Genomic DNA, 25,021 nt, shown 5'->3' with positions numbered 1-25,021 from the left:
CATGCTTCAAAATACACACAACTCAGTCTACAGTTCTAAATGTCAACCTTTCTCTAATGCTGACTTCTCTTGGCAGAAATCTCACCTATCTTAACTGGGTATCAACTTAACGAACTCTTTCTATACTCTATATGAGGCTAAATACCCTAAAAGGATAAATACTTTAAAGAAAAGCTTAACTCTTGGTATAAGTTTTTAATATCAAACTACCGGTACATATCCCATAACCCCCAACCCCTCTAACCTACTTTGAAAATAATTTGTAATAGTCAAGTAAATGCTTACTACCAACTTTACCTCCAATTGATGATTCTAAGTGTAAGTTCATAATCAGGTGGGAGAGTGAGTTGGGTAAAACCCTAGAACTTGGGAGAAAATATTTAAATCAGCAGCAAAGACCTCAATCTGCACATAAAAGTAAATGCCGATCAACAGTACATGAGCAAACGAAGTAAAATTAATAAGGATATATCTACTGTTTGCAGAGAGTGGAGATTCCTTGGTTCATTAAATAAGCCTGTCCCAGTTTTATCTGGACATGAAAGAAAGCATGTTTTCACATTCTGACAGTGACTAGCTATTGTATTGCAGTCTGCTAGAGACAAATTAAAAATCACACTTGGTTTGTAATGGAAGTTTTAAAAAAATGACCAGCTACACTGAGTATCTTTCGAATGGATGTTGTAGATTTCAATCAATCTGGAATCCCTGGTTGAATCATATAAATTACCCTAATTTTGTCAAAGCTTTTACAGATTTGAAAATACTTCATATCCTTACTCAATTTTGTATTTGTTTTGCTACTTTCATTACAATTATATTTGTATGGTACTCTTGAATATTTATTAAATACTTTTTTTTTTTAAACTCACATTTTTTATTAATCGTTTTGCAGAGATTGGGGGTGGGGGATAGATTAAAGAAAAGTGAGTGGGGTACATTGGTACATATAATTAGGTGAAATCACACAGGGGGGGAGTTAGGGGGAGAGCGAAGGATACAGCATTTGTACATACAGTATATATTAAACACTTGAAGGGTTTCGTGTATTTAATAAAGAAAACAAAAGAGAAAAAGAACAGAATTTGTTACAAAGATGTCATTGATACATCCCATGTGCAGTTTGATTTACCTCATAAAGATCGGAATTATCTGACTTAGAAAATTTAGAAGTATTATGTCAGTTACATCACCCTGATATATTTATTTTACATCTCTGAGTCGGCTAGGAGATTTCAGGTCTCAGGCAATTATCTTTGTAAGGAACTAGTGTAACCACCAGATCTATTCTCTGTTCTTTTGAAGTTGTATTATTATGTGTCCCCTGAACAGCTAGGGACAAGAAAAATAAACTGTTCTAACAAGAGTTTAAAAAAAAAAAAAATGTAAGTGTCATGATGAATGGGACACAGATTGCCAATCCTGATCTATTCTCTATGCCAGTGATTCTGAACAAGGGTCTCATTAAAATCAACCACATGCAAAAAAGGCAAATACAAATAGCTGTGTATTAAGAAGCAAGGTGTAATCACATTAGGAGTGACAAGTGTATAAACATCAGTTCTTATTAGTGCTGCTGTGTTTACAAGATTTTTTTTTTTTTTAAAGCTGATAGGCGCATGGGAGTTTTAGAAGTATTATAAATAGTATTTTTACTGTACATCCTATTGCTGTTTAACCCTAGAGAACACCATCAGAAAAAAAAAGCTAATTCTACAGTTAAAGTCATCCTTAGTTGGACTACGCATACTGCAATTAACTGAAGCCTGGAAGATGGCTACGCTAAATTATTATTAGATCTCCCCAGTAATTACATATAATGTCTCCACTGCATACAGAGCAGTTGGAACGTTTGCACAATCGCTTTCTGGGATTTGTAAGAGAATGCTCTTTAGGGTATTTTGATGGATCATCTGTACAGACTCAGGGGCTGATTCATTATACTGTGAAGTGAATTGATCACCCTGCAATCGGCCGAAAACTCCTATTCCAGCCAATTGGAGTTTTCGAACAATGACTGTATAATTGTAACGCATGTGCTGCCTGCAAACCAGAAAAGACCCCGGTACTGAGGTGGGACGGAATGACACCACGCACCCACAGCAGAGGAGGCGTGCCCGGAGTGTGGTATTTGAGCGAAGCCGGATCTAGGCCAAAGAAGGGGGTTAGTTGGGTACTTGCCGGATCCGGGGTAGTAGAAGGTAGAGTGGTCGTGTCCGTAAGCCAAAGGTCTGGAAGAAGAGATAGCTGCATAGTCGAATTTTCGTTTGCCAAGTCCGAGGAGTAGAGAAGACAGCATAGTCTAATTCTGTTAGCCAGGGTCAAGATCCAGAGGAGGTTTGCAGACTAGCCAAGGTCAGGAACGCAGAGACTGAAAAACAAGAGAAGAGTCAAGCACAGGAGCAGACAGCACCAAGGCACCAGAAGCTATGCTGAGCACTGACTGAATGGAGATCTGGGGCTAAATAGCTGACAGGTGCCAATCAGAGGGGAGGTGGAGCCCGAGGGAGAGCCAGGATAGGAGTCCCGAAACGAGGAGGCGGGCTGGGACTGTCCTGAGACTCGGGAACGTGGCGCGTAGTAACGCGATAGGCGGGGGCGGAGCTAGCCTCTGCAATCAATGTATGAGATGCACGGGTTCGCACGCGCCCTAAATTTTGTCCCAAGAACATCAAAATATGCTTTTCTTGCATAGAAAACAACTGGAATCCTTACAATTGGCGAAGTGGCTCCAGTAATAAGGATAAATACTTTGACGTAATCCGTAAAAAAAAAACATGTTTACCTAACAAGTAAAATGTTAGGTTTTTCACAATTATCACATTTTATACTAGTACACACACACACTCTCTCTCTCTCTCTCTCTCTCTCAGACGTACTTTGAAAGTCTCTGTAGGAGAGCAGGGGTTTCATATCTACATATCTACATCATATCTAATTACAAATCCAGAGGAAGAAACATAAAACAAATACATGTGGTAATGGGAAAAAGTACTACTGTAGGTGATAGCTTGGAACTTGAGTATTGAAGGAAAACCTGTTCGTGTATACACACACACACACAGAAAGGAACCTATAAATCACTTCTACCAATTAGTATCCTACACCAGTCTGCTTAAACAAAATGGACAAAGCCACATCACCTCCGTGTTTTTTCAAGATTGCAGACAAAATTGCTCAAATATGGGGGTATTTATGTTGAGGTTTTTCTCCATTGTGCTCGGATGTTTTCACACTGATTTAAGAACATACTCGGACTCTCACTAACTACAAATTCTTAGTCAGCGTTCTTAAACAGGACATCCTAAAGACATACAGACAAGGCACATTTTACTAAGATTTGTATTACTTTTTCACACTGAAATTCTGACGCACAATTGAAAAATATATACAGTATATAACCTTAGTACCATAGGTCCCTAAATATCAAGGCAAAAGTGGCGCAATTTCGGGACAACACAGTTTCACCAGATGTAGCAATGGAAAGAAGTTATTCATTTCAATAGCATTTTTTTCTTTGATACATCTGCTGCATTTTTATTGCCCAGAATTGTGCCATATTTGCCTTGATACAGCACAGAGACTTCGTTTGGTTACAATATGTGAAGCGCTATGTACACTAATGGCGCTATATAAATAAAGACATACATACATATGGGAGAGTGTTACCATTACATGTCACACTTCCCTTGGCAGTTCTATAACACAGGTTTATATCAAAGTTCACTTGGGGGGTGAATTAGATATTATAAAATCTTTAATACGTTTCCCTGAGCGAATTCCAGACACTTTTCAATGTTGTAATAGTATTCAGGATGAGATCCAGGAAAAAGTACGTTTTGGAGTGAGACAGCAACTCCCATACTGTTGTCACCCAAATGACATTCCTGCAATGTCCGGTTATGCTTATGCTTTACCCTGAGGGCTTGCCAAATACTCTGGATTGCAGACAATAACATATACTGTATATCTAGCAACATTGTAATTCCTTACTATATTACATGGGGCCGGAAAACATTGTCCCCTGTTTGACCCTTCTTAATGACTGGTTGTATGGTATGTGTGAAGGAACATGGGTGACCTGAGCCCCTTTGATGATACCAAAAGATGTTTCAGAAAACCAGACACTGTAAAGCCAAACAGTTTATGACATGTATCTGTTGGTACGTTTTGTATATTTAAGGTTTTTGGCACAGAAACCAGAAAACCCTCTTGATAGTTAACTCTCCATTTGCCAAACTACATCCCAACACACATTAAATGTAACCTTTTCATGACTCAATCTTGACTATTAGTATAACATGGTATTAGTTTAATATTTGTATTAGCATATGTAATATTATAACTGGCAAATTATTGGTACAATGAGAAAAATGATGCAAACATAAAAATGTAATGGCCTTTGTCCAGATGCAAAAAATCTTGCATACCTACATGTTGCACTGCATTGAAATATGTAGCCTACAATTAAAAACAGATTTGACACCCTGAGGTACCATAGCAACATTTCTAAATAATTTACAGAAGACACAATACATAGGTGAAGTAACAAAACGAACACAAATAAATATGTTTCATGCAAACAATACGAAAGTAGCGTAAAGGGGGATCCTTTCGCGACAACACATCCCATTTTTTTAAGGTGTATTAAATTGCATCATAACCTGCACTTACTTGTTAACTGGAGGTATTCTTTCATATTTATTTAAAACTTAATTACCTTTTGGTTTAACCTAAAATTAACGGGCAAACATAATGCGGGTAAGTATTTATTGGTTCATTGAGTCACATATTCTCTGAAGGTAATAAAACAGATACATGATTCAAAAAATATGATGATCAAAGAATGGAAAAATAGAAAACGAGATTGACCAACTAAAAAATAAATAAAAAGCAAATAACCATGAATAATACAAAGCAAAAAAATATAATCTAAAACAACAACAAAAAAAGCTATAGTTGGCATATCCATTAAAGCTGCGGTTCAATAAATATCCTACATTTGTGTTTTTTTTTTTATAAATCAGTTCTGTACTTTGAGAAAATACTTGCAACTCAATGTAATTAGAAAAGATGTAACTCTGTAGGGTACCCTGCATATCACGTAGTATCTATAAGGGTCAGTGTGTGATCAATCTGTTCAAGTGAGGGTTAATCAAGTTATCCACAGCAATGTCTCAATCATTTCTTGATAGAGTTTTCACTAAAAAAAGTATTTACTTTGTGCAAAATATTCACACAGAGCAATGACTAAGACTTCCAGATAAAAAGATTAAGGGCCATCAAAATGATTATTTATAGGGCGTGTGATAAGACTCACCTACAATAGGTAAAATTCATGCCTAGATGCATTAAGCTCTGTTAAATCAGGGAACATAAAGGGATGTTACCTAAAACAGGAACACATGTTGTGTTCCTTGAATTAATGATATATCCACAAAGCTAATAGTATGCAAAAACTAAGTCTGTGCTTCATCTCATTAGTGGTTAACGTCATGTTATTGTAAGATAATGATTCATTATCTTATTCTTCCCATAACATGATGTTATGTAAATCATGGTATTACTAATTACTCCAATCCAGACCCTGAACTATGTATTTTGCTTAATTGGAAAGAGAGATAGGAGAGGGAAATAACTACTGTATGTCATTTAAATCATGCCAAATTGTGGAATTACACACATCAAGACACTACGAAAGCCATATTTCAGGGCATGAATGGGTGTAACGCCAAGTTTAGCTATTACTTCAACGACATAAAGTTACGTCCCTGGGTTAACCTTAATGCATTTGAGTAAATATGAGATTACATGGTAAAGTCCCATTTACATGTCATTTGCTTCTGATTATCACTAATGTCATATGTAGTTAATGCTATGTTATTTTACGGGGGAAAAGATGGCTTAACATTATGTTATTCTCATTTGTGGATACTGCATTACTATTAATATGCCGCTAATTTACTGTAGGTAGAGTTTAGGGCATGTAGGCATTGGATAATTATACCACAAACTGCGCTACTTTTTCAAACTAATATCCCACATTTCCTTATAATAATTAGACTGGTGTTGTTACACAGTCAAATGTCCATGTCACCAATGTAACATGAAAGCCCAACTTAATCTGAAAAAACAAAATGGTGTATGAATTGCTTGGTATAACCCGCAAATAAAAATATCACTTGTGAGCACATTCATGTCTCAGGAAATCTAGAAATTAGACTGAATTCTTGATCCTACCAAACTGGCAACCATTAGTAGCACTCAGTTAGTCCAAAGGTCACAAATAGAGGATGGTACTGTGTTAAACTGTAGTATAGACAAAGAAAAGTAAGGTAGAGGGGATACTTTTAAAGCAGCAGTCCAAGCTGCCGTTTTTTTTTTTTTACATTTTAAATAATTATATTATGAAATTCTGCAGAACCCCAACCCTCTCTAATGCGTGTCTGAGATCAGATGCATTCTAAATTCTGCTTTATTTGGTAGAATTTTCAGATGACCAGTATTTATTTTAACTTTTTGCAATCAAATTATCATATTCCCATCACAATTCAAAATTAAAACTAAAACACCAGGATAACTGTTCATCTCTAAGATGTCAACATGTCAACAGCATTACAATACCATTTTCCTTGACTACTTTTGCTGAGCTCTAGAAAGCAAACCAATCAGATCTGCTGATCGTTTCACCAATGAAAAGCAGTGTAACATGTAAAGACAGGAAAGCAATGCTGTGTACAGTGACAGTGAGCGGAATCGGTGGCATATTGGCTTGTGAAGGTGTGGTAACAATCATCTCTGCTCCAGTCTGTAAGACTACAGTAATCCTCATGTGATGCACTCACTTGGAGAGCAAATCAAAGGCTTCTCTAAGAATAATCTCAGGAAACAATGTACAAGAGTCACAACCTTATCAGGGAAGAGGATTATAGAGACCTGGAAAGACTCCCTGGTGCATGTTGTGGATGACCCAGATCAGCGTGATGGTGCAGGTTGTGGCTACGTGCAGGACCTCTGCATGGACCTGCAAGTTGGGGCCATTAAACCCTGGTTACTGCTTGGTAAGTGTGTTTTTGATGTGAAAATATGTATATGGTTCACGTTTTTGTTAGTGCATGAAATACTTATTACTATGTTTCCCAGCTTCTGATCTGCAAACTACTACTGGTCTTCTGAAGTGTATCAGTTGTGGAATGCTGGGAGTTGTAGTTCTGCTATTTATAAGTGTGGCTGTGATTTTGGGTAACATCTTGTAAAATTAGGGCCAAGAGATTTAATGTAACCCCCCCCCAAAAAAAAACTCAATATAACTTAAGAAACATTTAGTGAGTATTCATTTCATAAGGGTGTAGTTAGTGTTTCAAGTCCAAGAAATGATGTCTGTTTAGACATACTGTATGGCAATAACAGAATTAACAGGTGTATGATGCCTAAATAAGGAAATGTACAGATTATCAAAATTAACATTTTCATATACAGCAGAGGCCCTGGCAAAGGGGCATGTACATACGTATAATTGTATTTATATTGTGTGCCAAAAGTGTCCGCAGTGCTTTACAGAATTACAATACAATTAAATAAATTACAAACAATTGCAATAAGCACAACAGGAAAATTACAACATAAGGCAAAGGGAGACCCTGCCCTGAAGAGCTTACAATCTAAACATTGCTCTATTTTATTAATTCCTATAATAACAATCAGATTTATTTAGCACAGTAACTGTGTAACAAAACTAACCAGGGAAGGCCGTGGGCCGAGATTCACTAAACGCCGATGCGGGTTAATCCACCCCGATCCGGCGTTAACTTCATTGACTTGCATAGCCATATAGGGGTGCAGGGTTTTGAATAGAAGTTAACGGCAGATAGTTGTGCGATTCCCCGCATTGGCGCGTAGTGAGTCTCCCCAATAGTGACAGGGCACCGACCATGCAGGGAAGTGATAAGGCAATGAAAACAGCGCCTATGTCATTTTAATATGTTTACAAATATATCTAAGACCGCTTTCACAATAATTAGAAAAAAATACTTCTACAAAAGGTATGTCAGCAAGATTTAACCAATGAAACTAATCACAGCCATGAAATCATTTCAGGTTTATGTGGGACCTTTTAATACATTGTTTAACTTTTTTTTTTTTTTTAATCATTTTTATATTACACTTTGTATCGTCTTCATAGGGTCCCAAGACATTGCACAGGATCTGGAAATAATGAGAAAATCTAAGGTAACGCAATTCATTAATACCTACATTTTGTAGTTTACAGCTCTAGCAGCCGTACTAGTCCTGGAGAAGTGTAGATTCATGGAAGTTTTGATATATACGGTACCAATATGAGAGCTTTTTATTGAAATGATATCTCACTTTGCCTTATGTTGTCATTTACCTGTTACACTTATTCCCACTATATTGTAATTTTGTAAAGCGCTGCGTACATTGTTGACACTATATAAATACAATTATACATACATTGTATAAGACAGGGGTGCGCAAACTGGGGTTTTCTGGGTGGGCGCAGCGGTTGGAGAGGCCCTGCGCTCTTCCCCAGGGCATTTAAATGCCGGGGGACAGCGCAAGGCCTCTGCAACCTCTAATTACCGGGATTCAGCCGTCTTCTGGTCACGTCACCATGACAATACGGCGTCAAATGACGCTGCGGGTCATGTGACGCGTCGTCATGGTAATGCGCGTCAAATGACACTGTGGGTTCACATGACGTCACGTTACCTCGGCATCATTTGACGCCGGGTCACTGGAGAGGGGGGGGGGCAGCGCTGGGGGCAGCGCTGGGGCCGGCTTACAGGCGGGGCGCAGCAAAAAAACTTTGTGCACCCCTGGTATAAAATATCAAAATCGCATATCTCTTCTAAAAGTGGACTGTCAACAAGCTGAATCTGTTTATTCCTGAAATCAAAGCTTATTTTTTCCATTATTTGCAAATTATGAGACAATTTCAGTTAATTTCATAAATAGATTTTGTAAAATTTGCCACTTGTCACAAAGACAGAATGTATATTTAGTTTGGCGTTTAATATATTTATGATTTTAGGTATAGTCTCCTACTTGACTTTAAAACACATTTTTGCATGACTTGGCTTTTTAAAGCTGTTTCTAATTTCTACAGTGCAGTGTTTCCATCTTTTGACTTTTATGGGGTGTTTTTTTTTTGTACATCGCAGTTAAGTGAGTATTATTAGGTTACTATGCCTTTAGTGCATTTTTTCCTAGGTATAAATGTGAATGCTACTTGTAAACTTGAACAGTACATTTTGTTCTGCGCTCCACCACTTACATTTAAAGCAGCAATCCCTGTTTTTTTTTGTTTTTTTTCTTTAAAACTCTACCGGACCTGGTGGTAGAAGGGAGAGGGATCCCCATAGAGCTCATATGTCCACCAGTTCCAGAGATATTAGTAGATTTTTTTTGGTACCGTTTTTGACATTAAAATAAAAAAAAACAAATATGGAGGCGGACTACCAACATGGCGGCCAGGGTCACCGATAGAAAGCCGGTCCACCCAAGGCTCGACCGCTCCTGAATTAGCGGATCCCCAGACGTCATTGATGAGCTTCATGGGACCGGTTCAGGTAACATTAAAAAGAAAAAGTATTCATTTACCCAGGGTTACTGCTTTAAGAACTTGTTAACGTTCTCAGCATGATTTGGGATAATATCATTGATTGGTTCAGAAATACCAAGTGGCTTTTTGAAACTCAACTAAGAAGAACCAGTGGTGACCAATATTTTGACATAATAGAACAGAAGATCAGTATGTTTTGTTAAATGTAATATATAATACATTAGGAATGACTTGCATATATTTTGACTGAAATATTAGGTACAGAAAACACTCTTGTACACATGCAGTGACTTTTGCATTTTATGTGAATTTTACTTCATGATACTGTAAATTGAAAAAAATAATAAACATTTTGTTTTAAAAAACGTATCTGTTTCATTTATTTGCAGGTCACTCACATCTTAAACGTGGCTTACGGAGTGGAACATTCTTTCCCTAATGAATTCACTTATAAGAAAATCTCTATCCTGGATCTACCCGAGACTGACATTACATCCTATTTCCCAGAATGCTTTGATTTTATAGAGCAAGCCAGGATTCAGGTATAATGAAGCAAATTGTTGATGTTGTCCTAGATAAATACACCTAATACTATTACACATACGTTCTAAACAGTAACACAAAGACCATTTAACATAACATTGTAAATTACACTAAGATTTGTTTGCCTACTTTCCAATCCATTACAGGAGCCAGTGGCCGTGAAGCGGTTAAGGGTACAATTCCTCATAGCCAAAACCAACATTTTTATTCTAGAAATCACCTTTGTTCCATTCTCACCATGATCGTTTACTCAAATGAAAAATCCTCCAATCATTTTTTTATTTTTTTTCACCAGGTCCTGAAAGTCAGTCATTGTGTTTTCTTTTCTCCACAGCTTAAATCTTATCACCGCAGGCTTGTAATTGCTGCTGAATTCATCCCTCAGTTTAGTGCAGGGGTGGCCAATTCCAGTCCTCAAGGGCCACCAACAGGTCAGCTTTTAAGGATATCCCTGCTTCAGCACAGGCGGCTCAGTGTACGACTGAGCCACTGATTGAGCCACCTGTGCTGAAGCAGGAATATCCTTAAACCCTGACCTGTTGGTGACCCTTGAGGACTGGAATTGCCCCCCCCCCACCCCCCTAGTTTCGTATAAACTCTGACTAGTTGATATAAAAGCGTAGCATGCAGTGTATATTTAGTGATATTTTGTTACTGAACATTTCTCATTAAAGCTCATGTATCGAAGTATGAAAGCAGTACAACATTTTCTAAACGTTTCCATTGTAGAAATTGTAGAAAATGTTTAAGTATATGCACTATCTATTCTCTGAGATATTTGCACTTTAAATATCTTTTTCCAAACAATGGAGTAGCAGTGCACTTTAATACAAGCCTGTACAGTGAATTTTGATGGCATGTGTTCCTGTTCCATAGAGCAGCTGTGCGCAAACCGGGGGGGCGTGAGACTGCATGCGGGGGGAGGGGGGTCGTGCGGTTTACAGAGGCCCCGCGTGCTTCCCAAAGGCACTTACATTAAGTGCCGGGGGAACTGCAGGGCCTCTATAAACCTTTACTTACCATGGCTCCACACGCGTCACCATGGCAACGCGGCGTCATTACGTTGCAATTGCAACTTGACGTCATGTCGCCGAAGCCGACACCGGAGCCGAGGTAAGTGGGGGGGGGGGGGTAGAGGGGCGCGGGGGTGACCGCTGTCAGGGGGCGCAGGGAAAAAAGTTTGCGCCCCCTTGCCATAGAGCATTCAATATAATTTTTTGATGTTAACTGATCTATAGAGTATGCTTTTTCCTCATCATAATTATTTCCTCTGCTGTTTCTTTAAAATAATGCTATGTTGAAAAGTTTGTGTTTCTTTTGTCTTAAAGTACAGTATTTGTCTGTGCAACCTTCTAAAAGCTTAAAACGACATTTTGATTACTTTGTAAATGTCGCAAACCAAGCATTCATTTTATGCAGGGTTAGAGTCTCATCCAAACTAACATTTGGATAATGTATCATAGATTAAGATCATGGAAGATTAAATTGCACCAGTCCTTGTTATGTGTCGTATCCTTTTCCCTTTTAAAGAATAAGTTACCAGACACTCGAATCTTGGTTTGCATAATAACCTCACTCAGGTTACATGCTGCTGTTAGCACTTAGAATGAGTTTCCACTTTATTTGTAAATGATGATTTACGGAAAAGCATTTAGTGATTATTTCACTCAGTACAGAACAAAAATAGATTCTTTTTTTTCCAGTGCATTCAGAAATGCTTGTGCAGGAGATTGTTTTAAAGCACAATGCATGTCAATGATACTCCGTCAGGAGATAGTATGCCAAAGCAAATTGTATGTGATGTAGACTGTGAACTTTTAATATTAACCTCTTCAGTGCCTGCAAAATGCACAGCCTCTATACACAAAGTTAAATATGTTAGACAAGTTTCCTAGCGTCAAATTTATTTTTATATTAGACTTTGCGTAGATATAGAGGGTTATGAAAGAGACCTATTTTAGTAGCGAGTAGCGTCCCAAGCACTATATATATATCTCCTCAAACTTCCCTCCAAATAACATATGGAGAAACACCTGTTCTCAAAAAGGAGCACACCTTACATACTGGTACATATGGTAATAGGATATGTAAAGTATATTTAAATGACCTAAACTCCCGAAAAGGATTTCCATAAGACCTATACTGACAAACCTATGGCTCCTTGTGAGGAAGGGTGTACTAATGTCAGGCCCAACAGGATCAGAACCCACACCCTTTGCTATTCATTGCGGCAGCTCTAGTAGTGTGAGCAAAACCAGTTGCTGGAAAGTTCCCTGGTCACAGCATACTTTTGAACTCTACTCCCCACACCTGTACAATGCTGCACGCTAAGCAGAATTTGTACATAAGAGCCGACACCGGGATTCGTACCAGGCTCCCTTGCTTTAAACTCTGTGTCATTATTTTCAGAGTCAGCGTCTTTTACTCACTGAGCTGCTCCTTATTAAGCAAAATAATAGGTGTCCGGGAGGATATTAAAATGGAGTTCGCCCCAGAACTCCATGCAGTGTAAAAGGTAACCATCGTGACCTCATAAACTAGAGATTACGAAAATCATGATTTGTAACACGAAAGAAACACTAAGATTATAGGACTTAAAAACTCATATAGGCTTCTGGGGACAAGAATGCTGCTTAAAAAAAAATCCAAAGTGAAAGTAATTTTTTTAAGCCTTTTTTGCAACCTGTGCATTCTGCAATGACACCACATATGCAACATACGTTCACTGCAGCTGTTTAGTTTTCTGTTATCAAGAACTGGACTCATTTCCAGACCATATACACACAGACAATAATGTGCTTAGATACATTTTAGCAACAAAAATAGTCATATCAAATCGTAATGCAGGGGTTCTCAACTCCAACCCTCAAGAACCCCCAACAGGTCTTCGACTGAGCCACTCACTGATTGATCCACCTGTGCTGAAGCAGACATATAATATCCTGAAAACCTGACCTGTTCGGGGATCTTGAGGGCTGGCGTTGAGAATCCCTGTCGTACTGCATTATAATGCAATACAGTATTATCTATGCATATTCATTGGTCCTCTTTCTGCATATGTAAATAAACTTTCTAAGCTGTTTCGTTCTGTCGATTTCCAATTCTGCAGACATGGGGATGGAACTTTATATTTAATTTCTACCAAACTCTGAACTAGAGATGTCCAAATAAATGTCTTGCAAAGTGATCCGCAACATTCTGTTCAATTTTGCGTTAGCGCAACATTTCAGCCAGTTCTGTCACTTTTTGCGAGACCTCAGAAAAAAGCAGTATATAACTCGTCATGTGAAATGGATTTAGCATCATGTGACTTTCAGTTCTTTGCCAGTTACTGGTATAACACACATCTTATTGTACCTAAGTTGCAAACAGACCTGCCCATTAAATGAGTTACAGCACTGGCTCACAGTCAGCTATCGATGGGGGTTGGTATAGTGTCATAACAGAAATGATCGCGGTTTAGCTCCAGAGACCCCGGCTTCCCACCTATGTAAAAAGAACAAGCCGGCAGAACCACACCTTTAAGGTTTTTGCTATTATCCTCTTCAGCATATTCTGAATTATGAAATATGTGTTAAAAAAAAAATATATGGTAAGTGTTGCATGAAAGAAAGGTATTTGTAAAAGGTAGCATCAGTATTTCAAAACTTTAGTGTCTTTTATTCTAATCTTTTGATGTTTGTACCATTGACTCAAACTGTAAAGGGGTCTGCTCACAACTGTGTAGTATTGTACTTGCATGTGGTATTCCTTTCAATTATGTATTTCTGTATCCCATATTTTATAAAATATAACAACAAATTAGAAATAAAATACATTATGAATTCTAAGTAGAATACAGGTGAGTGTTTCTAGCATGCATCATTCCATACCACCACTTCCATTGAATCACCTTCCACTCACCCAGTTTTAGTCCTAATTGTCACTCACCTTTTCAACCTCTCTCATCCGGATCATTTCCATTTCTACCTACCTGCAATGCCTGAAAACTCCACTCCTCAAACGTGATCTCACTTCTATCAGCAACTATTGACCCTTTTGCCTTGAAACCTGTTAAATGTGTTGTGTACTCTAGTCTATTACAATAACCTTTAGAAATCTCCTGTTTCATGCAGCCCTTGCTTTTTATTTTAAACTCCACTGAAACACTATCCAGTGTCGCCAGTGATTCTTGATGTAACAAAATCAGTCACTAATGCATTGGACACATCTGACCCTCTCTGGCCGGGAGTCAATAAAGCCCGATGCACGCTATCACGGTTCAATCGCCGATACCTGCGATTAAAGTCAATGGCAGATATCGCTGATTCGTGACGCAATACCTTGGATTATGCTTTGATGACTCCCTGCCAGTATCTCATCCCAGCTCAGTTGCTTTGCGCCCCTGTGCTTTGTCCAGGAATGCAAATGCCTGCTTTCTACTCCTCAGCCTTATCGTGACTGGAAATAATCCCCCCATGCAACATATTACCTCCAGCACACTCACTCAATTGACTAAGCAACCAATGTCATTATCTTTCAAACTTTCCCTCATGTTCCTATACTTTTATAATGCATATGTACTGTGACTGTTCCAGGGGCCGCGCTATTTTAACTAGAAAGCCATGGAGGTGATATCACAAACTTTTATTCCCCCTTTCTTAGAGAAACAGTGTCAGCAGACTGCCGTGAGACTGCAGCCATGTGTTGCTGTCTTTAAGTCATACTTCCTCTGCATGTGCACTCGCTTGTAACCATAGTGCAGTATTTTTCAACAGAGGTTCCTAGGAACCCTTGGGTTCCCCGGACATCCCCAAAGGGTTCTCTGCAATTTTCAGGTCAATTGAAAATTGTACCAAATACAGAAGAATTTACAATGCATCTGATCTCAGACGCGCTATTAGAGAGGGTTGGGGTTCCTTACAATGCATCTGATCTCAGACATGCTATTAGAGAGGGTTGGGGTTCCTTACAATGCATCTGATCTCAGACATGCTATTAGAGAGGGTTTGGGGTTCCTTACAATGCATCTGATCTCAGACGCGCTATTAGAGAGGGTTTGGGTTCCTTACAATGCATCTGACCTCAGACGCGCTATTAGAGAGGGTTGGGGTTCTTCAGAATTTCACAATATAATTATAGGATTCCTTAACCAAAAAAAGGTTAAAAAAAAAAACACTCCATGGTCTATCTATTTGACGCCTACTACATTGTTTGGATACCTCTCCATGGTAGATACCTCCCTTAACTGACTGGGGACTCACTTGTCACCTTTTTCTATTTGTGTCATACTATTATGCCAGTTTAATCCACACTTGTCATTTACTAAATTAGAACAAAGATATCTCTTTATAAGTGTAAGAGATGTGCGCAGAGGTACATATAATGACGATTGATTTGGGTGAAATTATATCTTGGCTTTATTGAGCCTGTTCCTTTATCCAGGCAAAACATACAAAAACAACAACATAACAACCCCTATCCCTTTGTAAGGGCTAACTTACTTTCCCAGACCCTATCTGCAGGACTGGAGGGATATTCCCATTACTAGCCTATCACCCCAAAGTCTCAGGAAGTACCTTAAGCAGGTGGCCCTCCATGCCAGTCTCTTGGGGGTTCCTGGGTCCTCTGTGTCCAGGAAATATAGGTCTCTGGGTATCTTGATCTCAGCACAGCCTTTGTGCTCAAGACAGTGTCTGTGTGCAGGCTTCTCTGGTCTCCTGTCAGCCAAAATGTGAGCTAAGGAAAATCTCTGTCCTGTTTCTCACATCAAGCTTTTTACAGAGCTCTCATTAGTCCAGGTGGAGACTAGTTAATTGAGTGGCTGTAATTAACTATCTCTCTGCTGGATTCTCATAGCTCTGAGGCTGCTGTATTTAAACAGGGATCAGTCCCTGTTACGATAAGAATGAAGAATAAGTACAATTAAAGCAAGTATGCCCACTATGTCTACATTAAACTGTTGTAGAGTAGAAAAATGCTAGAGAATTCTATATTTTTATTTTAACAGGATGGTGTGGTGCTCGTTCACTGCAATGCAGGAGTCTCCCGCGCGCCAGCAATAGTTATTGGTTTCCTGATGTACAATGAAAGACTTAATTTTGCCAGAGCCTTCTCAATAGTAAAAAATGCAAGACCTGCTACCTGTCCAAATCCTGGCTTCATGGAACAGCTCCTCAAGTATCAAGACTGTATAAAGAGACAGGCAGATGTCATACACAAAAAGGCAGATTGACGAAAACGTTTATCTTCTTTATTCCTCCAAACTTCAGATTTCAACCAACGTCAGTGTCTGATCTATAGTGATGTTTTTCTTTAATAACAGGAGAATGTGCTTTCATATATTTTGGACTGGAGTGTCTTATTTTCTCTGGAAATAAAACAAATAATTCTACTCATTCAATGTCTGAGGAGTTTATGAAACTTACATTTATTATGCTTTTACAGTAGCTAGCCTTTCCAAACCATATGATGAGCTACTGTAGGGCAGTGTTTTTCAACTAATGTTCCTAGGAACCCCTGGGTTCCCCGGGTATCCCTAAAGGGTGGCAGGCAATTTTCAGGTAATTTGAAAATGGTACCAAATACAAAAGAATTTACAATGAATCTGATCTCAGACACACTATTAGAGGGGGTTGCCGTTCCTTACAATGTCTCTGATCACAGATGTGCTATTCAAGAGGGTTGGGGTTCCAAAAATTCATCTGATCTCAGACGCATTATTAGAGAGGGTTGGGGTTCCTTACAATGCATCTGACCTCAGATGTGCTATTAGAGAGGGTTGGGGTTCCTTACAATGCATCTGATCTCAGACGCGCTATTAAAAAGGGTTGGGGTTCCTTACAATGCATCTGATCTCGGAGACGCTATTAGAGAGGGTCGGGGTTCCTTACAATGCATCTGATCTCGGGCGCATTACTATAGAGGGTTGGGGTTCCTTACAATGCATCTGATCTCAGATGTGCTATTAAAGAGGGTTGGGGTTCCGCAGAATTTCACAATATAATTATAGGGTTCCTTCACCAAAAAAAGTTTGGAAACCACTGAGCTAGGGCTATAAAATTATGCACCCTTGTTATCCCAGCATAAGTACTTTTTTCAAGAATATACAGTACACAAGGATTATGGTGTTATTGTTACACATTTTTGTTCTATTTTTATGGTAGTCCCCAGTGGCCATTTTAACTTATCCCATATAACCTATCTTGTACTGCTCTGAATATCAAGAATAGTCTAGGCAGGGGTGCACAAACTGGGAGGGGGCGCAAGATTTTCTGGGGGGGGGGGCACGGCGGTTACAGAGGCCCTGCGCTTCCCCGAAGGCATTTAAATTAAATGCCGGGGGACCACGCGAGACCTCTGTAATATTCCCTTACCTTGGCTTCAGGTGACGTGTCGCCATGGTAACCCCGGCGTCAAATGACGCTGCGTGACGTTGCATTGCCATGGCATTTGACGCTGGAGCCGAGCAAGGGGGGGAGCAGGCAGGGGGACAAGTTTGCGCACCCCTGGTCTATAGCACAAACATACCAAACAGGGTTCAAAAGAAATTTACCAAGCAGTTAAATAGGTACCAAGACCAACATTAATATTTTAACTAAGGTTGAAAAAAAAATGCAAATGTCCATCAACAGATATAGAACAGAACACCCAGGCACTTGCCTTAACCTCTAAATCCAAAATATGAATAAAAAATATTGTTACCAACAAATAAGGACTCTCTATACAATAAAAGATGATCTAGGATTCCCTTCTGCTTCAACCCCAAGGAGGGACCATCCAAGACCCTTAGTGATACTGGTTTCTGCAAACACATTTGATTTATTTCTGGTTTGTTTTATTATTAAATGTTTATTCTGCATTACAACTGTTTTCATCATTTAGCTATTAGACAGTGAGTGCTGGTACTTACGTAGATTTGTTAGTATTATACAGGGGAATAAGGGTCCCCTTTGGTTCCGTGCACCCTGCAATTGCATTAATTTAACATCATCAGAGTGCTGTCTATCGTCCCCCTTTTACCCTAAGACCCTTAGTATACATCATGATGAGCCTGACGAAGCCGATGAATCGGCGAAACGCGTAGCTCCTTCCTTGTTTGTTTCTGACCCACGGGGGCCTCCGTAGTCAGTGTAAGCAGCCGCAGTTGCACGTAGTGCTTCCATCTTCCTGTTTTCCGGACACGGAGACCGAGTTATCTGCGACAGGACACCTCACCTTGCTACGGCAGTGAACCTGGGACTTGTTCGATGTGAGTGATTTGTGAGTTGTTGCTATACTCCAATAAATGTATTGATCTATATGCTGATACATTTGCCTCACTTACCCTACACCGCTACACTTGGGAGGAATCGGGCCATTTGCTGGCAGAACAGAGGGAACTCTCTGCCAATACCTTGCTTGTGAGTGGACATCTGATTCCTGTCCTGTTGATCGGTGTGGACGGGTGTGAAACCCCACAGATACCAATTGAAGTATCTATACTTACACTTGGCCGTGTAAGTATTATAGACACCAGTTATATTTCATTATATTCATATCCCCCCTCTCCCTTAGGAGGCCCTACCTCCTTTTGGATTTTCATTTGCGATCAGTTTTTTAGATACTTTGATTGTGTTAACCCCTTGCTCTCCCTGTTTTCCGTTTCTCATCAAATGTCCATCAACGTCAACTTTTTGTCTAAACTGGATGCGATGCTAGTGTATTTGAAAATTTAGGTAAAAAGGACAAATCTATTTGAGTTGAGCAGTACTTGTTATTGTGGTATAGGCCGGCCAGACCATTAGTCTGAATTTCATATTTAATCATTTTAAAGATCAAAATATTTCGCTAAAAGCGGATTAGGTCAACGTCGACGTCTCATAGGAAGGAAGACAAATCTCCAGGCTCTCCAAGAATTAATATCTGAATATATGATATTTATTTTACATATCTGAAAGACTATTGTTATGGCCCCTAAGATCCTTCATCAGCGGTAGGACGGTGCTGTTTCGGCGCGACCAAATGGACACCCCGCCGCCAGGGCTTGTCGCCTCCGGCCGCTTCGCCGTTAAAGTAAGTACCTAAACCCAGCTACCCTAACCACTAAAACCCCTTAAATTAACCCCCTAACCACTAAAACCCAATAAATTAACCACCTAAGCGCTAAAACCCCTTAAATTAACCCCCTACCCCAAGTGCTAAAACCCTAAATTAACACCCTACTCTAAGTGCTAAAACTTAGAAGCGGTCGGTGGCGGGGGTTACAGCAGCAGATTGGCTGCGGCCGAGGGTCCATCTGCGGTATCAGGGTCACCATGTTACCCTGACAAAGGCACTTAAAGGACGACACGTTGATCTTTCAGATATGTAAAATTAATATATATTCAGATATTCATTCTTGGAGATCCGGCAGCACAATGCAGTTTTCCCTGTTCTACAATGCTGCATTATGGGTTCTACTATCGCCAGCAAGAACGTGCGGCGAATAATGACGTATCAATATATACATATTTAGGTAAGAAATGTTAATTCTTTAAAAAAAAAAATTTTTTAAATGCTTGATACATAGCCCCAGGAGTGGAACAAAATTTTTTTGGGTGGGGGTGCTGTACTTACACAATCAAAAATAATAAAAAACAGAAAACCGGCGCCTCCAAGGATGTAAAGTATGTGAAATCTGACCAAACAGAGAGTCCAATCGGGGATGGCAAGCAGTCCTGAGGGGAATCTTCAATGAAGTCTCATGAGGATGACAAACACACATAAACAACAGAAAAGACAAAGGGAAAAATCATAGTGTAACTCAAAAAACCAAACGCTGAAAAAGATTAACTAAAAGATTATTACAATTTTAATATTTTTAATATTTTTATAATTCCGGCTCCGGGTACCCCTGCTTCCTGAGATACTTACCACCTTAGGGGGTGCCGGTATCTCCAGCTCAGGTTTAAAGCCCCCCGGTCACATGGGCCAATCGGAAGCCACTTATGACGTCACGGCTTCCGATTGGCCCATGTGATGGGACAGCTAAACCTGAGCTGGAGATTCCGGCACCCCCTAAGGAGGTAAGTATTTCAGGAAGTAGCTGAAATTAATGTGGCTCAGCTCCGGAACCCCCCTGCTTCCTACCTACTGTAAATGTTTTAAAAAATGTGGGTGTGTTGGGGTGGGGAGGCGACGTCCTTATTAGTGATTGCCTAAGGGCGGCCCATAACCTAGGGACGAGCCTGCTTGTCTGGGAGAGCAATATGGCCATGGGAGTGTCAGGGTGGTTCTGATGGTCAGTAGGGGACCACAATGTCAACAGATAGATGTTACAGCTTTATATTGAGTGTCCCAGCTATCCAAAGTTTTTTCATTCATTCACCTTCAAAATTAAAAAAAAAAATTCTCTGCTACTGGAGGGTTTTCAAACTGATTGATAAAATTAAACGCTTTAAAAAAAGATGAGATTAAAAAATAAATTGAGCAGCGCTGGTTCCTTCTTTAAATAGTAGAATGTATTAGCATATCTGAACTCATTACGAGGTAGTTATATAATCTTATACACACACTTTTTAAATGTCATTGCTTTTTTTAAATCAGAATCTCTTGAAGGCGCAATTAAGAACATTTGTACACAATTTAATAATCTTATTAGCTTCATTAAGTAAATATAACTGCTAAAAGCAAAGATTTGGCTGTTTTTTTGTCCTTTGGAAATTAAGTATACGCCCTTTTCTTTGGGGCCTCTGAATAGTGGAAGTGTGCGTCAGTTAAGACTTTTCTTTACCCTTAGCCCATAACGTCCTTATCAAAGAGACCATCAAGATAAGGAGAGGGGGTGCTTTGACTGTGCAAATTCTTGTTGAACCCTAGTATAGGGACATCAGACAAAAGGGAATAGCCAGAGAAAATCAAACCCATCTGGCATCTCCATTCACCATGTTCACAAACATATATTATTATTTTTTTACAAATACTACTGGGTGTCAGATTTTGTTTAAAAAAAAAAAAAGCATCAATCACCCAGATATAACACCTTAACCCGTCCAGTCCCTTTATGTATAATTTTATTCATATAGTGCCAAAAATGTACGCAGTAATTTACACAATTACAATACAAGGTAAATAAGTTACAAACAATGGGGATAACAGCAACAGATAAATGACAACATAAGGCATAGGGAGAACCTGCCCTGAAGAGTTTACAATCCAAGTATCAGCTCATTGGTTAACGATAATTTTGTAGGGGGTGATTGAAACGGAAGTACAGCTCCATCCACGTTTGTTTCCTCTGTACAGGGGCCAGTCGGAATCCCAGCACTGAAAAGGTTAAACAGCAGTCCAGGCTAACTAAGGCTGCTGCCAGGGAGAAGCAATGCATGCGCGCCTCCGCTCAGCGCGATCAGTGATAACTGAATGCGCTCGTCCAGGCTGAGGGTGCGTCACCGTGCGCTTGCTGCTTGGCGACATTTGATTTGACTGCTCGCTGATGCGTCACGTAAGTGGTTTGCCCAATGAGGGCGAACCAGGTTTGTGACGCATGGCCGCCCCCCGACACCCCCCGCATGCACAACTAGCTCGCCAGAAATTGCCCGGCTGAGCAGAGCGCATGACGTCACAGTGCGCTCGCTCCCAGCCTGGCCGCAGCCGTAGGCTACGCTTATAGTGCCAGTGACGTCAGCTCCGTCACGTCGCGCTTACTATAAGCGCACACGACAGCGGCAATGCATTTGTTTTGACGCAGCATCGCTATGGCCGGCACTATAAGCGCAGCCTTACTCATATATTGTTAGTATCTTTTATCCCAAGCATGTCCTGCTCTTATATTGTTTTTTAAGTGTTACAAATCATGATCTTCTTAATCTCTAGCTCCATTTTGATCCCCAGACACATCATTTTAAAAAAGCCTATATCTCTTGAAATGAGTGGCAGATTTAAAAACGAAAAATAGCATTGGAAAAAAAATGGATAATAATAACTTTAACTTTACTTCATATAGCGCTTTTCTCCCAAAGGGACTGAAAGTGTTTCACAATTACAGTATACTGCATGGGACGCAGCAAATGGGATTTTTTTTACTGACACAGCCCCTGCCCAGATCAGTTTGCAATCTATGTTTTTGGTGCCTGAGGCACAGGGAGAATAAAGTGACTTTCCCAAGGTCAAAAGGAGCTGACCTGAATCAAACTCGCTATCATTGTCCCCCCATGATGAATCCAGTAGTGCCATCGCTGTTTAACCAATAGGAAGCCGCAACTGATGATGCTGTAGCTTCCAATTGGGCAGGAAGATTAAGGCTACGCTTATAGTGACGGCGACGTCAGTCCACGGTTACTGGAAAAATCAAATTGAGATGACTTCCAGCACTCGCGACCACGTTGTCGCTCCGTCGCTTTGCTCTTACTATAAGCACATGCGACGGCGGCAATGCATTTGTTTTGACGCGATGTCGCGTCGCTGTCACCGGCATTATAAGAGCAGCCTTACACTGCCATATTGTTTCCCCAGGATGCAGCCTAGCACCTACAACTAATGTGATATTCATCTCGGGAACCAAGCGAAGAGTGTCCCTGGTGCTGAAAATTTTACATTTCTGCTCCGGAGGACTCCTGGTTTCAATTATGTAAAAAAAAAAATAATAAAAATATATATATATATATATATAATCAAAAAATAAATAGATGATACCGTTCTGTGGCTAACGAAATGCTTTTATTTGTGCGAGCTTTCGTTAGCCACAGAACGGTATCATCTATTTATTTTTTGATTATTGAAGCTCGGCTAACACGGTACTGATACCTCTACATGTATATATATATATATATATTAAATTCCTGTTAAGACTGCTGATTTAAGTAACTGAAAATCTCCGTTTATTCATAGAAACGCTTAGTTATTGAGCAAACTTTACCTAGATTCCCCTACTTAAGATGGCCGCTTCTGCCTTCAGCTCCGCCCCCTTTAGTGACAAATAGTTGACCCTGAGTCCCGGATCTGCGATGTTAACGGAAGTGGTGCAGTTCCCAGAGTTCCCGGCGTCAGGCTCAGCGGATCTCTTCCGCTTCGGATAGTTTGAATCGCGCGGTCTGAAGCGGGTCTCTTCGCTGCCGGGAACATGATGTCCGCCTTCTCCGTGGAGCCGCTGGGTGAGCTGCGCTTCCTGGCTGAGCTGTGTTGGGATATGCAGAGAGGACCCAGGATACGGGGCGGTGCTGCGCCCTGTTAAGGTTTCTCGTGGTGTCACCCACCCGGCTCACTACCTGTCAGCTCCTTTAGGGACCATTCCTCATATGATAGGACCGTAACTCGCGTCTATGGACATCCGGAGTTGCTATAATAGTTACTCCAACGTGGCAATACCTATCTCCGTAAGCTCAATGTACAGATGAATGAAATGGATCAAATCCGCATTCTTACAAAATGTCTTTAACTCTCTGCCTTTGCAATGCTGTGCAGACCCCGGGTGATTTATTGAGATATATATTTAAAAAAAATAAATCACGTTTTGTCAATGTAAATCCAGGTAGTCCACTAATAGGAAATCAAATCAAATGCTCAAGATACAGAAGCTAAAACAACTCCCAAGTAACATTTTAATTATATTTCCAAACCGCCTATATATTAATCACTAATTGCCAGTCTTTAACCCAGTAGTTCTTGAAAGCTTTACACCTACATTTTAATAGGGCGTTGCCTTTGGGGAAATAGTATCAAAATGTATTCCATTTAAAGGGGCAATTTCTTCTAGGACAGTGCCACGATTTTTTTTTAGCTTTCATTGTAATCCAATTAATTTAATGTGTGGGTTTTTTTTATTTTTTCTCTCTCCCCTCTATAATTCTTAACCAATTTCTTGTGGTGTAACCGTGAACTTTGTGAGTTGTATGATAGTAATTATGTCAAACACACAAGGAAGGTTTTTTTTTTTTTTCCTTCCCCTCTCTTTTGTCCTATGCTTTTTGTATAGAAAATATGTCACAGATAAGGAAGTGTCTATTTACCCAGCAGCTGGCTCTATAATTTTAATCCAGGTTATTGGGTCTGAGTTCTGGTTTGGCTGGCATGTGAGGGTAAGGCTGAACAAGTCTTATTTATTCTTCTGCTGGTTAAGGCTGGACAAGTGCCTTATTTACCAGGCTCACTTTGTAAATAGCCTTTACCAATTGATGACGTAACTGATATGATTGAATTAATAGACCCTCGAGCAATAGGGGAATCATTCATTTATAACAAGATGCAATGCAAAGAAGTACAAATAACTTCATGGTCGATTTGAATATTTCCAAGAAAGCCATTTACACTGATCTGTCTTGCTATCTGGGCACCAGACAACATTGTGGCAGTGATATTAAATGGCCCCTACAATGTTGCCCAAATATCCATAGATATCTTGTTTCTATGGTAGATGGCAATCTCTGCTGTTATGTGATATCTCTTCTACTGATTGACATGTTTGTTTTTCCCACAGCTATGTGGGTCTGTCTAGAAGTTTATAACACACAATATGTGTAATCAAATTAAAGATGCTTGCGGGTGCTGAAACTAAGTGGTGACTTTGAGAAGTCTGCTGTGCTGGACTGAAATGTTGGATGTGAGTGTGCCCAGCAGGTAGTGCTGCCTACACCGCACACTTTTTACATATTAACCATGTGGCCACTATTTTGGAATGCTACTTTTCCCTTCACTAAATTCTATAGTGTAATAAAGTTTTGATGTAAGCCAAAACTGCATGGAATTTCAAAACATAATTCGTATTCTGGGCCTTCAAGCAGTGTCACTCATTGCCATTCTTATGCGAATTACCACACTTCTATTGCATTCAATTTCAACCTATCCCTGCTCTCTGTGGCAGGGACTCCTTTTTTTTTTTTTCTTCTGCCTCTCTCCCTAGTGTTATGTCTGAAGCGCTTATTCCCATTGTTATATTATGTCACATGTTTTCCTGCTGTG

General features: G+C 39.8%; 2 protein-coding genes and 1 long non-coding RNA gene across 7 annotated transcripts in view; 2 read left to right on the top strand and 1 right to left on the bottom strand.

The window, feature by feature from the left end:
• Positions 1 to 6,703: 6,703 nt before the first annotated feature.
• On the top strand, positions 6,704 to 16,503 carry DUSP19 (dual specificity phosphatase 19). Its single transcript, XM_075608890.1, has 4 exons — positions 6,704 to 7,061; positions 8,183 to 8,229; positions 9,973 to 10,125; positions 16,116 to 16,503. Exons 1-4 carry the CDS (start codon positions 6,836 to 6,838, stop codon positions 16,338 to 16,340), a joined length of 651 nt encoding a protein of 216 aa, XP_075465005.1. The 5' UTR covers positions 6,704 to 6,835; the 3' UTR covers positions 16,341 to 16,503.
• LOC142499485 (uncharacterized) lies at positions 16,218 to 23,278 on the bottom strand. 2 transcript variants are annotated; one of them, XR_012802686.1, is made up of 3 exons: positions 22,983 to 23,278; positions 19,703 to 19,826; positions 16,218 to 16,475 (listed from the first exon to the last, which is right to left on the bottom strand). It is a non-coding gene; the product is annotated as an uncharacterized LOC142499485 (long non-coding RNA). The 2 variants fall into 2 exon arrangements; XR_012802685.1 differs by lacking the exon at positions 22,983 to 23,278 and having other exon boundaries at positions 19,703 to 20,005.
• NUP35 (nucleoporin 35) overlaps positions 23,072 to 25,021 on the top strand; it is a 32,765-nt gene continuing 30,815 nt past the window's right edge. For 3 of the 4 annotated variants that reach the window (XM_075608884.1, XM_075608889.1, XM_075608888.1), the window contains exon 1: positions 23,072 to 23,217. In XM_075608884.1, coding sequence (XP_075464999.1) covers positions 23,187 to 23,217 — 31 coding nt within the window. In that variant the 5' untranslated portion in view covers positions 23,072 to 23,186. The other variant, XM_075608886.1, reaches the window with a different exon arrangement.

Source organism: Ascaphus truei, chromosome 7 (genome assembly GCF_040206685.1).
Source record: "Ascaphus truei isolate aAscTru1 chromosome 7, aAscTru1.hap1, whole genome shotgun sequence".
Lineage (NCBI taxonomy): Eukaryota > Metazoa > Chordata > Amphibia > Anura > Ascaphidae > Ascaphus > Ascaphus truei.
Note: the sequence above shows the minus strand (reverse complement) of the source record. Positions and strands in the feature narration are given on the sequence as shown.

Bases quoted from the DNA above. Each gene is read 5' to 3' on its own strand.
- DUSP19 (XM_075608890.1), top strand. From the start codon at position 6,836: ATGCACTCACTTGGAGAGCAAATCAAAGGCTTCTCTAAGAATAATCTC. The intron at 7,062-8,182 runs GTAAGTGTGTTT...TCGTCTTCATAG, and splicing joins TAAACCCTGGTTACTGCTTG to GGTCCCAAGACATTGCACAG. The intron at 10,126-16,115 runs GTATAATGAAGC...TTATTTTAACAG, and splicing joins TAGAGCAAGCCAGGATTCAG to GATGGTGTGGTGCTCGTTCA.